This window comes from Amblyomma americanum, chromosome 1 (genome assembly GCF_052857255.1).
Source record: "Amblyomma americanum isolate KBUSLIRL-KWMA chromosome 1, ASM5285725v1, whole genome shotgun sequence".
NCBI lineage: Eukaryota > Metazoa > Arthropoda > Arachnida > Ixodida > Ixodidae > Amblyomma > Amblyomma americanum.
In genome coordinates this window covers 112,423,574-112,439,831 of record NC_135497.1, presented here as the reverse complement: position 1 = coordinate 112,439,831, position 16,258 = coordinate 112,423,574, and the positions used below count along the sequence as shown (strand labels likewise).

Genomic DNA, 16,258 nt, shown 5'->3' with positions numbered 1-16,258 from the left:
TACGGACCCAACGTTCGACGGCTGCCACCTCCACGCTTGAATGACACGATCTCCGGTGCTCTGTCTTCCTTTACACCTCGGTTTTATGACACGTCAGCTCTCCGCTCCTCGTGCTCGCCATGCTCTTTGTCGCCGTCGCCTTGCACACACCCTTTGCACACGCACACACGCAACGCTGGGCTGGCACGTGCAGCGCTCCGCTGTCCGACGCACCACTGTCGACGCACAGTGTTCACAAATCCTCCGAGGATCTTTTGTGCACCTCACATATGGCCCCCCCTTCGAAAAAGTTTTTTCCACATAGAAAAAAAACTGCTGTTGGCGCACACAACACTAAAAAGTTCACGTGGTAAACGGACAAGTTAGGCGCCGTTGAAGTCATCGAAGGCTCTTTACACCGTGACACATGGAGGCACATAGTGACGCACTCAGAGAGAACATGGGGCCCAACATTATACATCTGGCACAAGAGAAAATATAGAAACCTTACAAATCATTGGGCACACACTTTGCACACATCTGTACCATAAAGTTCAAAAATTTACACACTGAACAACTCATAACCAGAAAATGAAAATTAAAAAACAACTCTTAGACACTCCTAGACTACATTTGCACAGGTAACCACTGCAAACACACATTGGGCATCACCCTTCGGTAATTTACAAACGACTCATGCAATCGGCGCCTACGTTTTCGGAGCCCTTGATGTACTCTACACGAAAGGTATACTCTTGTAATGTTAAGCTCTAACACAGTACCCTGCTGTTCAAGTGCTTTGCCTTTGTTAAATACTGCAAGGGTTGGTGGTCAGTTTGAATGATGAACGTCCCGTACAAGAAGATGTGGAATTTCTCAACAGCCCAGACTATCGCCAAACACTCGCGTTCAATCGCTGAGTAGCGAGATTCGCGAGGTAACTACTGTTGACTCGCATACGATACCGGGTGGAGGATTCTATCATGCTCCTGCAGGAGAACGGTACCTACGCTGACCTCGGAAGCATCCGTGCGAAGCACGAACTGCTTACTGAGAATTGGAGCTCTTAATACGGGCCTGGAAATCAACGCGTTCTTGAGCTCGTCAAAAGTGGCTTGCCGCTATGGTGTCCAAGAGACAAGGTTGCACTCATTTTTGCGTGTCATCTCCACGAGCGGTTGGACTTTGTCGACATAGCCAGGGATGAAATCGCGGTAGTGTCCGGCAAGCTCTAAAAGGAACGCACTTGCTTCTTCGTCTTTGGAAGCGGTACGTTGACAAGCTTTTCCACCACCATTTCCAATGGTTGGATGGTCCCTTCTCCACGCTGGTGTCCAAGAAAAGAGATGTTAGTGGCTCCGATTTCACTCTTCTGCGGCTTGATCGTGAGGCCAGCCTCGCGCACCCTGCTAAATAGCATGTTTAAAGTCCAAAGATGTTCTTCCCAGGTAGAGGCTGCTACGAGAACATCGTCGATGTAATGAACGACATTGTCTAAGCCTTGTAATAGAATGCGCATCAGGAGCATAAAGATAGCCGATGTTGTCTTAATGCTGAAGGGCATATAGAAGAACTGATAGTGACCAGACTAGGTAGAGAACGCTGTTTTTGGCCTCGATGTTTCCTCTAAGGGTACCTGCCAGTGGCCTTTAGCCAGGTCAAATTTCGAAAAGTACACCTTGGTTCCAACCTCGGTAAATATTACGCCTGTTCTTGGAACGGGCGCTGCATCAAACACAAGAACATCATTGATGCGTCGAAAGTCGATGGAAGACCGATAGGTGTTGTCTTCTTGTTAATCAGAACGAGAGGGGAGTTGTATGGAGATTTGGAACGTTCAATGACCCCTAATTTCATCATCTCGCCTATCTCTTTTTCGACCACGTCCTTCATGGCAAAAGGCAACGGGTATTGCGGGGTATTCACGACTTCAGAAGCCGAGAGCCTGAGTTGACACTCCACTAGATTAGTCTTCCCGGGAATCTCGGAAAAGATGTCTGCATACGTGTCAAGTAAACGCCGAATCCCCTGCTGTTTGTCGTCATCGAGCTTGGTGGAGATCTCCATGGCTTCACTTCCTTTACCGTGGTCCGTGCTAAGGGTAGGCAGTCGTTCTTCTGAGTCACCTTCTTCGATTACAACAAAAGATGACGCCTGCACGGTCTCTTGGGACGCACGCTCTTTGTATATTTTCAGCATATTGATGTGGAAAAGCTTCTTAGTGTGGCCCAAGTCGATCCAATAATCCACGTCGTTCTTTTTTCCACAAACCACAAATGGACCTTTCCACTGCATTGGCAGTTTACTGAGGCTGTTCGGCAAAAGAATGAGGGCACGATCTCCAACCCTTAAATGCCGCTTCTTGCTGTTCCTGTCATAGTATTTCTTGCGAGACTGCTGGGCACGCAACAAATTTTGATGTGCAGCTCTCACAGTTTGCTAGAGACGTTCTCTTAGCTCGAGAACCTAACCATAGTTCTTCTTTGTGTCTTCTCCCAGCTCTTCCCGGTCCAGACCTCTCTGAGAACTGCGAGCGGTCCTCGCACAAGACCTCCAAATATCAACTCAAATGGAGAAAACCCCAGACTCGCCTGCGGCACCTCTCTGTATGCGAACAGAAGCGGAGCGATATAACGATCCCATGTTTTGGGCTGCTCCTGACTGAGCTTCCGCAGCATCTGCTTAAGTGTGCCGTTTAATTTCTCCACCATCCCATTGCACATTGGATGGTAAGGGGTCATGCTGAGATGTTTCACCGCCAAGAGATCACTGAGCTCTCTCACCATTTCGGAAGTGAAACAGGAGCCCTGGTCACAAAGGATCTCTCTCGGAAAACCTATTCGTGAAAACATCTCCACCAAACCTTCTGCCACGGTCACTGAATCATCTTTGGCAGAGCCACGGCGTCGGGATAATGCGTGGCAAAATCGACGAGAGTGAGAATATATCTATTCCCTTTCACCGATGTGGGAGACAGCAGACCAACAATATCGACAGCGACCTGACCAAATGGAGTGTCGATAAGAGGCATGCGTCCCAACGGAGCCCTCCCTACTTTGTTTTTCGGGCACGTTCTTTGGCAAGTGTCAAAGAGAACATGGGGCCAGTAGAACTCCTGGCCAGTAGAATTCTTCCAGAACTCGATCTGTAGTCTTCTTAATGCCCTGATGCCCTGCCAACGGGCTATGTGGGCAAGGCTTAACATGTGTGACCTGCAAGACTTTGGAAGTACTACCTGTCGAACCTCTCTGCCAGAGGCGAGATGATAGAAGCGATACAGCGAACCCTTTTCGACAGAATACGAATGAGAAGTGCCGTGCTAGCCACGGAACACCTTTCCTACTTTCACCCAACACGCCTTAAATGACTCATCGTCTCTTTGCTCTGCTTCTAGCATTTCCTTGGTGAACCTCATGGGACCAATGCTTAAAGCAGTACTTTCACTCCTTCGTCCAGAAACTTCTTTTCCAGCCAGCACCATTTTTGGGCCCTCGCCCTCACCATTTTCACTGGCGACCTCGTCATTGACTATGCCAGGACATAATTTAGCAACGCCCTCCGATTTCTTCCAATTAATATCTGGATTTGACGGCTCACGGGCCTCTGGTATATTTACAATTATGACATCGTACAATGGTGTCCCCTTGCACTTTACCAGGGCCATGCCAGCGAAATAAGGGGAAGCGATATAGACTTCTGCCTCGGGAACTTCCAGACTACTGCCATCAACAAGGAACACCGTAGATCTCGAGCTGGTGAGAGCTGAGTCAGGAACTAGGGCTCTTCGCACAACCACTGTATTGCTCCCCGTGGCCTGTAAAACACGTACAAGCAGGCATCGGAGCTCTCCCTCTAGTACAGGCATGTGTTGGGCGTCTGCAGGCTTTTTCCAGACAAGTCCGACCACCACCTTATCTTCAGCTAGTTCAAGCCTATCTGCTGTTTTGGACACAGTTTGATGCGCAACACTCTCTGGCTGAACACAACAGGACGACTGCATCGGGTTTTCGTGCTTTCTTGAGCAGGAGCTTACATCATGCCGTTTTTCGACAATAAACGCAATAAAGCTGTTTCGGCTTAGAACGACAGCCGGCAGCCTTATGTCCAGGTCAGTTATAAATGAGACACCTTTCTGACTCTCTACTTGATGGTACATCCTTCTCTCTCGGAATGCCCACCTTGAACAATTCTTTGAACGAAGACAAGTTTCTTTGCCACTGGGCCTCTAGAAAGTTGCCTGCTGCCTTAGCCATTTTGTCCAGCGTCTTGCACTCTCTTTCTCGAAGGAAAATCGCCAGACGACTATGACAGTTCCTCATGAACTGTTCGGCCACCACCAAGTCACGTGAATCATTGTGCGTTGCGGCCATTCCCGATATCTCGACCCATTGATCAGAAAGACTGAGCAAGCGTGCTGCGTATTGCTTGCCTGCTTCTTTATCAAGCGGCTTACATTCACGAAACCTTTCGCGATAACCCTCTGCTAAAAACCGAAAATGTTGGAGCAGGGCTAGTTTTGCCTTATCACAATCCGTTGAATCTGCTGAGGACAATCAACCGAACACACCAGTAAAAGACATACTCAGTGCTGTAGCCCATTTTTCCTTGGGCCAGCTGTGCCCTTCTGCGATAAGCTCAAAACGCTTGAGGTATGCATTCAAGTCATCCCTGCGATCGCCGAAAGGCGGGATAAATTTGTGAGGGCTAACTGCTGCTCAGGGCCCCGGTGCGAGTTCTCGATTACCCCCACCAGCTTCTGCGAGCCTTAACTGGAGCTGCAGTCTACGCTCTTCACCCTCTGCTAGTGATTTTGCATGCTCGGGTTCGGCTTGTGCTTTACACTCTTCAGCCTCTGCCTGTGCCTTCGCATGCTTGCGTTCGGCTTGTGCTTTATGCTCTTCAGCCTCTGCTTGCACCTTGGCGTGCTCGCGTTCGGCCGCACGTGCTGCACGTTCCCTCTCTTGCTCGGCAGCCACTCACGTGCGCAGCTCGGCGTCTTTCAACCCCATGCGTTCAACCAACTCGACCAAATACTTTAGTGTTGCCATCGTTTCTTTTTACGGATCCCCAGAAAAGGAAAAAAAAAAAACAGCTTCGTCCTGTCGCGCGGGCACCAAGTGTCGCGAATTGGTAACGCGTCCCCGACTTTCCGGAGGGGAACACTATCGCATGCAGGTTCGAACAAGAGAACGAGAACAAAGAGATCAAACAAAACAAAACGAAGCAGTGTTTATAATTTAAAGGAAAAGGGGCTAATAAGAAACAGACACGAAAACAAGAAAAACACACACTCAACACGCGTACAACACTACAGAATAAGAGGAAAGAGTTCACCAGGTCCTGAGCGTCCCAGGTGAAACTGGAATGCCTTGCAGACAGGGCGGACGCTGGCTGATGAACTGCAACATGTCACTGGCGTTGCGTCAAGGAAGCGGCGAAAGAGAGCCAGGTGGTATTAAGAGCAGAGAAAACTGCAAGAAGACGCCAGTGGTCTTCAGTCAACAGCCCGAAGAACTTGGCAGCGGCAGGAAAACCGTAGCCAGGTCTCGTCTACAGCGTCACGAAACGCCGGAGGCTTCAAGTAGGCTATCCAAGAGTGCCTTTTGGCAGCATGGACCCTCAGTCCATCGGCTGCCTACCTCCACGCTTGCAAGGAACGCAGTAGGCTTGCGTCGGTGATCCAAGGGAGGTCACGGCAGTACGGACCTAACGTCCAACGGCTGCCACCTCCACGCTTGAATGACACGATCTCCGGTGCTCTGTCTTCTTTTACACCTCGGTCTTCTGACACGTCAGCTCTCCGCTCCTCGTGCTCACCACGCTCTTTGTCGCCGTCGCCTCGCACACACCCTTCACACGCGCACACGCACAACGCTGGACTGGCACGCGCAGCGCTCCGCTGTCCGACGCACCACTGTTGACGCACCGCGTTCACAAATCCTCCGAGGATCTTTTGTGCACCTCACAAGTAGTCGACATTTCTTCAGAAAATAACCATGCGATACTGGGGGGTCGGCCTGAGGTAGTTTTGAACTAGTGGCGGGTAGTAAATGCCCCGTGCCGGCATCTGTTTAAGGCAGGATGCATGGAGCTCCAGGCATCAAAAAAAAGTTAATCGATGCAAATCGGTCCCGCTGAAGAAAATTTTAATTGTGTGCCATTTAACTGTTTCGTTTGCATTGAAGGTCACTTCCTCGGACGAGCGATCTTAGCGCGAAAGCGAATTTCTGAAAATCTCAAGAGACGTGTCGCGCTGCAATCCGAAGCTGCAGGTCGGTTTGCAGTTCGGTTTGCCACTATAGTCAATCGGGCTGCAAGCAAGTATGGAAGACAAGATGGAGCGCAGTTTTTTGCTCTTGATCTCCACTGGCTTGACTGCTGTCCTTGTGATCGCATCCTTAAGTGCTTATTGCTTTGGGTTTCACACGCATCACGATTCCATCCCGCAGGGAACTACAAAACAAAGTGCAGGGGCGGGCCAATGTGGATGGAGGGAGAGAAGGGGGGTGAGGGGACGGTGCGTGCGTCGACTTGGATTTGGAGTCAACTTAGGGGCTACGAATTGAAAGGGTGGGGAGGGGAGGGGGGTAGACTTTTATGCGGTAAGTGTGCCCAATATAGGTTCAAGTTCGATTTTTTTTTTTTGCTGTGCTTGGTTAATTCGAGAAGCCAGTTAATCAAATATTTTTCGTGATCCCAGTGACATAGATTTCATGAGGTTTTACTGTACTAATGTCTGGAAGGTGGCACTCCATCAATGAATTTGTGATATTTTTAGTGAAGTCCCATTGGTATTCCGTTTGTTAGCAATGAACTGTTCCAGGAGTCAAAGGAAAGCTTCCACTTCAGCCCCAGGGGGTCGGAATTCTAGGACATCTTTTTTGCCACCATGGCTGTCTCAATAAAACAGCGCTTCATTGTAGAAGCTAGAAGATGCGCCTGTTAAAGGCAAAGCCGGACAAGATCACAAAGCTGCTGGAGTGCAGACCAACAATAGCCAACAGTACAACGCTGGCCAGTTGCACGGTATTTCTGTGTGTGAAAGAGGTAAATAGCTAAGCAGTGGATGTAAAAGGTAATCCCCACAACTCTAGTTTTAATGAAGGCAGATGCCACTTTTTCTTGCTCTGTCAAAGCACATCAATGCATCTCTTTTCGTTTGCGTCTGATTGTCCGAGGGTTTGGCACACGATACTCTTGTAATGCACCCAGTTCAAGCCGAGTCTGCGGGCACAGGCCACAAAACACTAAAATTCCCCTGTTGCCACCTTCTGCATGATCAGTACGCCCTGTAATCTACTCATGGGCAGTTTGGTATAATTGAAACTATCCTTGCCTAACAGCATTTTCTCCTCCTAAAAAAAGCATGGGCACCTGTCACGTCTTCCTACAGTCCAGACTGACCGACTGTCACTGTATTAACAGAAATTGAATGCACTCATTTCATTGCTGTATGTAACCCTGTTATTTGTGCAGTAAATTTTTTCAACTCAAAACTAGATGTCTCAAGTGCTGCCTTGTGTGCCTGCAGTACAATCAGTGAGTGCATATTTGGCAAACTAAAGTAACAGGTGGTGAGAGCTTGCTGCTCTACAGAAGCCTTTTCTATCATTACTGAAATTTAGTCTCATCTGCATCAACACATCAGCAGTGGCAACAGAAAATGGATGACTTCCGAGCATACCGCTGCTAGAAGTCATTTCACAAATCTGACTTGAAAGCCTCTTGTATCAATCTGCCAGAACCTCACACCTTGGCAGGCTATAACACCTTGCCCGACGCCTTTCCTTATTGGAATTTTATTGCTGACTTTATGGAGGACTATGGTAGCTATACAGTTCCTATATATATCTTCCAGTATTTTGATATAAGGCTCATCTACAGCCCGATTCCACAATGCCTGTATGACTGCTGAGGTTTCCACTCAGTCAAATGCTTTCTCATAATCAATGAAGGCCATATATAGGGGTTGGTTATATTCTTGCATTTCTCTATCATCTGATTGATAGTGTGAATATGATCTATTGTGGAATATCCTTTCTTTACGAAAGCCTGCCTGATCATTTGGTTGACTAAAGTCTAAGGTTGCCCTGACTCTATTAGCGATTACCTTAGTAAACACCTTGTAGGCAACGGACAGTAAGCTGATTGGTCTAATTTTTCAAGTCTGGCATCTTCTTTCTTATGAATTAAGATTATATTTGCGTTCTTCCAAGCCTGCTTGGAAGCTGCTTGGAAGAACGCAGGAACAACATAGCTCTCACAAATTAGTTCGCTTCATATGTAATAAATATCGCAGTGATTTTTCGCCCTCTTCTTCCCTCAAATCATTGCAAATAACTGCCCTCGCTACTCGCCGGCAACTAGAATCGTTAAAATTTCTGCACTCTGTCATTAATTCGCACTATCGACTCTCAAGCGACAGGTACATCACGAGTGCCATACCATCATCAACAAGAAGTTATCATAATCGTAATTTTTCACCTTTGCTCGCACTAATGTGTTTAAATACAGTTTCTTTCCGTGCACCATCGAACACTGGAATACATTGCCCAGTCCAGTGCGTTCCCTCCCTATAGACAAATTTATACAGGCCATAACTGATTCGTAATTTCTTCATTTACTGCACCCATGCTCCTAATTTGTGCAATTTTCCCTATGTAATCAACTTTGATGTTTTAATTTTTTGCTACCATGTCTTTAGTTTTTGAATGTATATGTCCACACCTGCGATAGCCCCTGTAGGGGCTGCAGTATGTACAAATAAAGATAAAGAAATAAAAAATTCTACTTTCTCTTGGCACAAAAGGATGCACATCTCGCTGCTCGGTACAAGGAACGACAGTGGACTACAGTTTTACAGCATAAAGCAAACATTCATGGCCAGAGGTGGGCAAATGCCCTCATTTTCCCTCCCTCCCCCTCATTTTTGAATCCATGGCCCTCCCTCACCCTCGCCCTCATTTTGAAAAGTTATCCAGCCCTCCCTCACTTCAAAAAATTTGCTGGCCTTCCCTCGACCTCACATCGTCGGCCCTCCCTCACCCTCACTAACAGTCATTTTAATGGTGTCTTCGACTGGTCGCTTTAGATCACTCTAGAGCGCTCTGAGAGGAGACCGCACATTCGGCTGGTCGAAACCGGCCACTCTGACTACATTCTGCTGGTTCTTTCTGGGCACTCGCCTCCAGCTCACAGCGCTCTGACGGGCTCCGATAAAAAAGTCGGAGCGGCTCCGAGATGAGTTCACGTGACAGAGCCACTTCCGCCATTTCGCGAAAGCAGTACGAGGCCTTGGCGTCCTCAACGCGTAGGCAGAAGCAAGCGTAGGCTTTACACGAAGTTAATGTAGCATCCTTGCTGCGTTGTGTTCTGAGGGAGCCGCGCTGTGTGAGGAAAAATGCCCAAGAGACGCGGGATAACTACGCTAGGAACGCAGTCTGTGTTGCTGTCACATGACAACAGCGATTCCAGCAGCAGCTCAGACGAGGACGACAGTGCTATCCACTAGGCGATGTTCAAAAAATGAGCGTCCCGTGGGACGGAGAGCCGGGGTAGCGATCGATACAGGCTATGCGGCGACCGTGATGCAGCATGGCCAGTCTCGAGGGGAGCGCGCGCTTTTCTTCTTCGCCCCCCTCGAGACCGGCCGTGGATGCAGACTGTTGTTGACGCCAGCAGCGGCGCCGCGTCGTGGTTCCAGAAGTTACGTCCTCCCTCTGCTTCCTGCGCTTCCGCTCTAAAAACTCGCTGACCATTCAGCTTGACCAGTCTCGCTACGCTCTCAGAGCAAGCGCGGCTCCCACTCTGCCAAATCGTAACCAGATCACGGGAGCGACCAGTCGAAGACACCATAAAATGGCGCTAGCGCATGATAATTCGTGATTAACCCCAAACTAAACCACCCATGATTTTTTTGCTTGCACATCTACGCATTACCCAAATGCTGAGTGTCAATTCCCTACCAATTGCCTGCAAGAATTTGGTTTATAAATCCGGTGCCTGATTACATGCATGGTCACACGCTTCACTAGGGACAGGAATAAACCAAGAAATGTTCCTGTAATTTGGAGACCAGAACAACTTTTTCTTTTTTAGCACATCGTACAATGCAAGGTGGAGCAAGCGATGATTCAGACCAAGGTGGTTAAGCTACTTCTTAATTTCCATGGTAAGATTACAGTAGTTGGTTTTGCCCACCACACTGCCGCACCACTCCCCTATACCGCAACTCAAGCGAAAATATAAAATAGAAGATATGACTGTACTGGAATACTCGCAGTATGAATAACAAAAATCCACACCAACGCCGCCAACAGGCTTTGATTTGACCGTGGAATTTCGTAGAAGCATTTTTTGCACTGCAGCCAGTTATTTGAAACCTCACTGAGCTGAAATCGGACTTCATTCCGGGAAAGATGTCTTAGAACTTGGGAATTCAACAGCCATACTACGTATAACTTCTACGTGTTTTACTGTAAATCCTGATCATCCGACAGACTCGGGTCTCATGAAAATGTTGACTGCGGAACTACGGTTCCCGTTGGACCAGCGGCCACCCGCATGGCCAGTGCCTCCTTGTTGTGCACTATACAGGGTATTTCATTTAAGACTTTATGCAATTTTTAAAACTAGGCTTTTTGAGTTAGAAGAGCGCTGTTTTTGGCATGGTATTGCCAGTGGTGTAGTACATCGCGGTGACAGAGAAGGTGTACGGCACCGACGTTTCGTGTTCGCCTCGTGTACCTCCAGACTGCAGAAACTACGTCTTCCCCGGGAATCTTCACCCTAAGAAGTAGCGCTTTAAAACGGGAATTCATAACGGGCTGCACAGACAAAAAACGTTAACCCGGAGTACGGTTTGGGCTCACCCTCATCTCATCGTCTTTCCTCCCTCGCCCTCACCTAACCATGTCTTTCTCCCTCACCCTCTCCTCATGAATTTTTATGCACTCATCCTCACTCACCCACACCACACCGAGTGAAATCCTCATGAGGTGAGGGTGAGGACGCCCTTGTGAGGATGCCAATCTCTGTTCATCACTAAATGAAATAAAAATGCACAGCGATACCATTGTGGCCCCAACGCATCGAAAATACCAAACAATTCGTAAATGTCAAGAAAATGGTGAAAGCAGTAACAACTGAAAGCAAGACGCAGAAAGAGGAACTACAAGCTTGCTTTACTCTTGAGTGACCACACAAATAAAACAACAGGTCTCAGCACTGCTCTTTTGAACCTGAAACCTGAAAAACCTGAAACCTAATGCAACTAAGAACATCACCGTTTTTGAATCTCTTAAAAGGTGACATAGGTAACTTTCAAGATGGAGGTCACTTGCTTCTGAAATGTCACGCCACACTTGACCGCATTGCGGACATTAGGCGGAGCGCGCCACGCCCAACGCCGCAAGGCGGTCAGCTGTGGGTAACGCTTCCCATTCGCGAAGCCAGGTAAAATTGGATACATCAGCGGGTAGAGAGCCAATTATTCTTTGTTTTCGTCTTTTGCGCACTTTCCTGCGCTGGTCTACGTTCAGGGTCTCAAGTTTCACTCGCGGACAATTCTTTCAAATCACAATCAGGAATCATACCTTCAAGAAAATGTAAGGATCTCACGACAAATGTATAGAAAGCTGGCGACTTTTCAGCCGCAGGAACTTTCCAATTTGATAACTCAAAGAAGCGACGCGATTTTCCCATCAAAGCGAGTGCCCTTCCTCGGTACGAAGGTCCCACATGGCACTTAAAGCCAATACACGGTACATAACTTCAAGATCCGGGATGCTGAAGCCACCCATGTAGATGGGCAGGCGGACAAAAATACTCTTGCAACGCTGTCTACGTTGCACTCAACGTACTGCCCATAAACACCACTACTATCTCTTGAGCTACAGCACGAGCAAAGCCCCAACAATGCGACTCAACTTAAACGGTTAGCTGTTACTCCAAGAGCTTGAAAAAAAATAATAGAAAAACTTGAAGGCAAACCACTGAAGATGAGAGAGAGAATGTGATAAGTGCTACTGTTGCCAAGGGACAAGATAATCAGCATGATGCTACACATGAGACTGGGATCTGTACTACTCCCTGAAACGAAGAGCACAACTTGTCTGAATAGTACAAATATGAGATTTTACAATTGTTTCCTTAAAAAGATCGTAGTTTTAAATCTTGACAAAAAATAAACACAGCCTGCAACCATTTGATACATGACATGATGCACTGTTACTTTCAACTGGCACAGTCTTCGGAATCTAACCGAACACTATGCCCTATATAGTACAAACTACTTCACAACCACAGTGAAACGAAGGTCAAATGCAGTGTCAATGAACCTTCACTTGCAGGCATAGATGCAATAACGTCGTCGGTGCATCCAATTCACAGAGACTTCATTGGCAACTTTACAACATAACGAAAACACCTTCACCCTATAAAGCAGCAATTCAGTGCTGGCATCTTTTACTGTGTTGCACCAATCGCTTCTACAATTAGGCCAGCTGCCACTATAGGGCTTTTGCAATGCGAGGTAAGCCAAACTGAAACTTGGACCAACTGGGGTCCTAGTCCTTTGCTTGCACAGCACAAAAGACATCACTGCCGCTAATTAAAAAAATAAAACGTGGGTGGCATGGAAAGACTAGCCCATCAGAAAGCCTTACTAAACCGAACAATATTTCCAATTAAAAATAAAGCCTCACATGTGACACCAAGTTGAACTTATTTTTTCTGCCAGCTTCAAAATTATGCAGTGCCAGAAACACTTGTCCCTTGTACTCTGCAGCAGCCACATTCAACTACATATAGTTCAGCTACTATGCGCAACGTTTGTGGGCTTGCTGATTCATTATTCAAGTAACAAGAGTAACAGCACAAGCATCAACTGAAGACAGACTAAGAAGAAGCCAGGACATCAATTTTAAACCTGTCTTCTGTTTGTCCTGTTTCCCCTGCGTCCCTGTCTCCGGTGTGTACTTCTGGCCCTTTTACTTGAGCTTAGGCACTGTAGGCTCAGTTTCTTTTGGTTACTATGATACCTGGACCATAAAAGAAAACTGTGCACTTGCAATCACAAGAGCAGCACACACAAAACATGGTAGTACAGAGGTGAATTAAGTGCATGGAACACAAGCTGCCATTGTCATGGTGTTTATATGGGTGGACTAAAGTGCCAACTAGCGTCACGTAACAATGTACACTAGAAAGACTAAGTCTTGGACTCGAGCTGAGACACACTACAAAGAAGCAACCACTTTGTATAGAAGTGGCTGCATTCAATACCATAATTCTAGGTACCGTATTTACTCGGCACTCGCGTAATGCTCGCACCCCCCACATTGGCTATCAAAAACTGGAAATTTTTTTTTTCCCCGCATAATCATCGCACCCCCAAAATTACTGCCGTCAGCCATCTGCTTGTCGTAGCGATCGCCATCTATTGACTGCGGCCACAACTAACTGCCATGGTTGGGCGCGCGTGCTACTAGGCGGTGGTACTGGGCTATCATCCGCTGCCACCGCCGCTACCGCTCATCCACTCACCACCGCTACGCCATTTTGCGAAGGTGTCTCCAGCTCTCCGGTGTCTCGTAGGCCTCGTCTGCCTCGTTTGCGTGTTGCACCGTGCTCTTTGTGCCGCTTCGCCATGGGACGCTACACAAGCTACACAGCTGCTTTTAAGCTAAAAGCTATTGAGTATGCGTTGGAACATGGCAACCGCGCCGCCAGCAGACACTTCGGCGTCAACGAGTTTTGCGTCCGGTGATGGAGACGGCAGCACGACGAACTCAAGACGACTAGTAAGACGCGCCGGGCCTTCCGTGGACCGAAGACTGGGAAATTTCCTGCCGTCGAATCCTCTTTACTGGAATATATCAAGGCTCGACGAGCGGATGGGTGTGCTGTATTGATTGATTTGATACGGAACCAGGCGCTCGTAATCGTAAGAAAGGAGGGCATCCCGGTGCAAGACTTCCGCGCTAGTAACGGGTGGGCCACACGATTTATGCGGCGAAATGGACTCTCGCTCAGGAGGCTAACGACGCTTCGACAGTGCCTGCCCGCAGCCTATGAAGAGAAAATAGTGGACTTCCATCGATTCGTTATCAGGATCCGGCAGGAGAAAAACTTCTTGCTCTCCCGGATAGGGAACGCAGACCAAACTCCGCTGAATTTCGATATGCCCAGCAGCAGGACAGTCGAACAGACAGGCGCTTGGACTGTGCAAGTCAGGACTACAGGTGCCGAAAAACAGAGGTGCACGGTCATGCTAGGCGTGACGGCGGACGGGCGGAAGCTCCCACCGTACATCATTTTCAAGCGGAAGACCCTCCCGAAAGGAAAGCCCCCCCCTGGTATACACGTGCGCGTCCAAGAAAAGAGGTGGATGACCGCGGACCTTATGGTGGACTGGGTGAAGACTGTGTGGGGGCGGTGACCGGGAGCGCTTCTTTTTCCGTCGCTCCTCGTGCTTGATAGCTTTCGGGGCCATCTTCAAGAGTCGGTTCGGGTGAAGTTCAAGGAACTGCGCACAGACCTGGCTGTTATACCCGGCGGCCTCACATCAATGCTACAGCCTCTTGACGTATCTTTGAACAAGCCATTTAAAGATAACGTCCGGAGGCTGTACGCAGAATGGATGGCCGAAGGTGAACATGCTCCGACGCCGGGCGGCAAGATCAAAAGACCGTCCGTGGAGCTGCTTTGCAGCTGGGTATCAGAGGCATGGGGATGACTGATGTAAACATGGTGGCCAGAAGCTTCAAAAAAACAGGAATTTCGAATGCCCTGGATGCAACCGAGGACCACCTGGTGTGGGACGACGAAGAAGCATCGGAAGATGAAGAAACCATCGATTCCAGTGTCGACACGGACTCTGATGAAGAGTAGAATTGCCTGCAGGACGTACGCAACGCGAGTAGTGACGTGGAGGTTGCGCACGGCAAATAAAGTGCTTTAGCAGCTTGAGCTTACGTTCACCCTGTACTTTCATAACAAAGGTAAGTTACGCTTGAAAGTAATGTTTTCGTTATATTTACAATTGCGGACCTGACAATCCTGATCTTGTACCCATTCATCTTTGCATTTAACACTCCGAAACATTTGCTTGAAAATTTTCCCCGCATAATTATCGCACCCCCAAACTTCGCGTTGATTTTCAGGGAAAAAAAGTGCGAGGATTACGCGAGTAAATACGGTATTAGGGGGATCAATAAGTGCTGGCTCCATCTATCCAACATAACTTGCATGTAAATTACCAGAGCAGGAAAAATTTTATTAATCACCTGATGTTTTGCATGAGCCTTTGCTGCTCTATCAAGATTTCATAGCAGTAACCAAAATCACCAGCCCAAAGCTTGCCCCCTTCATTAGGCTCGCCCCTTTCCTGATGCTCGCCCCTTTCCTGAGGCTCGCCCCTTTCCTGAGGCTCGCCCCTTTCCTGAGGCTTGTCCCCTTATTTTTTTTTTAGATATACCTGTTTGATGCAGGTGATCATGACGATCATGGTGTTCATGATGTTCGTGATGCTCATGGTGATCATGATGCTCATGGACCTCATGTGTATTCCCAAGCACAAGGTCCCGTTCTGTAAAACTCTGGTGAATTTGTGGTAGGCTTGCATGGTTGCTGTCCACTACTGTTGAGTCTGCAGCGAGGTCATTGAGAGAATAAAAGGAGTCAGATGGCCTACTGTCGCTGCACTTTGGTTCCGGTTGTTCTACTTCCACTTCTTCAACTTCAGCATGATTTGTGAAAGAAGCAAGGTCCTTTTCTTCAGGCACTATTCCATTGCGATGCTGGAAAGCAGAAAAAAGATTCCATCAATGCTGCCTTTTCATATTGTGAAAACCATGGACAAAGAAACAGCCAACACTGAACAACATTTAGCACCACACCATCAAATCTAGCAGTACTTCAATAAAGAGAAAATAAGAATTAAAAAAAGTCACATTTACAAAACAAAAATAAAAAGGAACCATACTCTGCATAAGGTAACGATTTCAAGTTTGGTGACAAGATTTTTTTTTATATTCTTTCACGCCTTCATAAGAACAAATTATTGGCATTTTATACGCTCTCATCAACAGATATGCAAGACATATCAATGTGCTCAAAGAGACTCGGAACAAATTTCTGACACGTAATGCAAATTAAGAAAACTAAGTCTCAACATCAAGCCTTACTCAAAGGCTGAGACTTTCAGGAGATTAAACCCTCAATCCACTGCCCTTAGTTTCCTCTGGGATCAAGAACCCAGGAATAAAAGCCTTATGTG

The 16,258-nt window shown here is 47.6% G+C and overlaps 1 protein-coding gene across 1 annotated transcript in view; it reads right to left on the bottom strand.

The window, feature by feature from the left end:
* Window positions 1-16,258, bottom strand: part of LOC144113474 (bromodomain-containing protein 7-like) — a 115,761-nt gene that overhangs the window by 41,288 nt on the left and 58,215 nt on the right. The window contains exon 12 of the mRNA XM_077646564.1: window positions 15,458-15,779. Coding sequence (XP_077502690.1) covers window positions 15,458-15,779 — 322 coding nt within the window. The remainder of the gene's footprint in view (window positions 1-15,457; window positions 15,780-16,258) is intronic.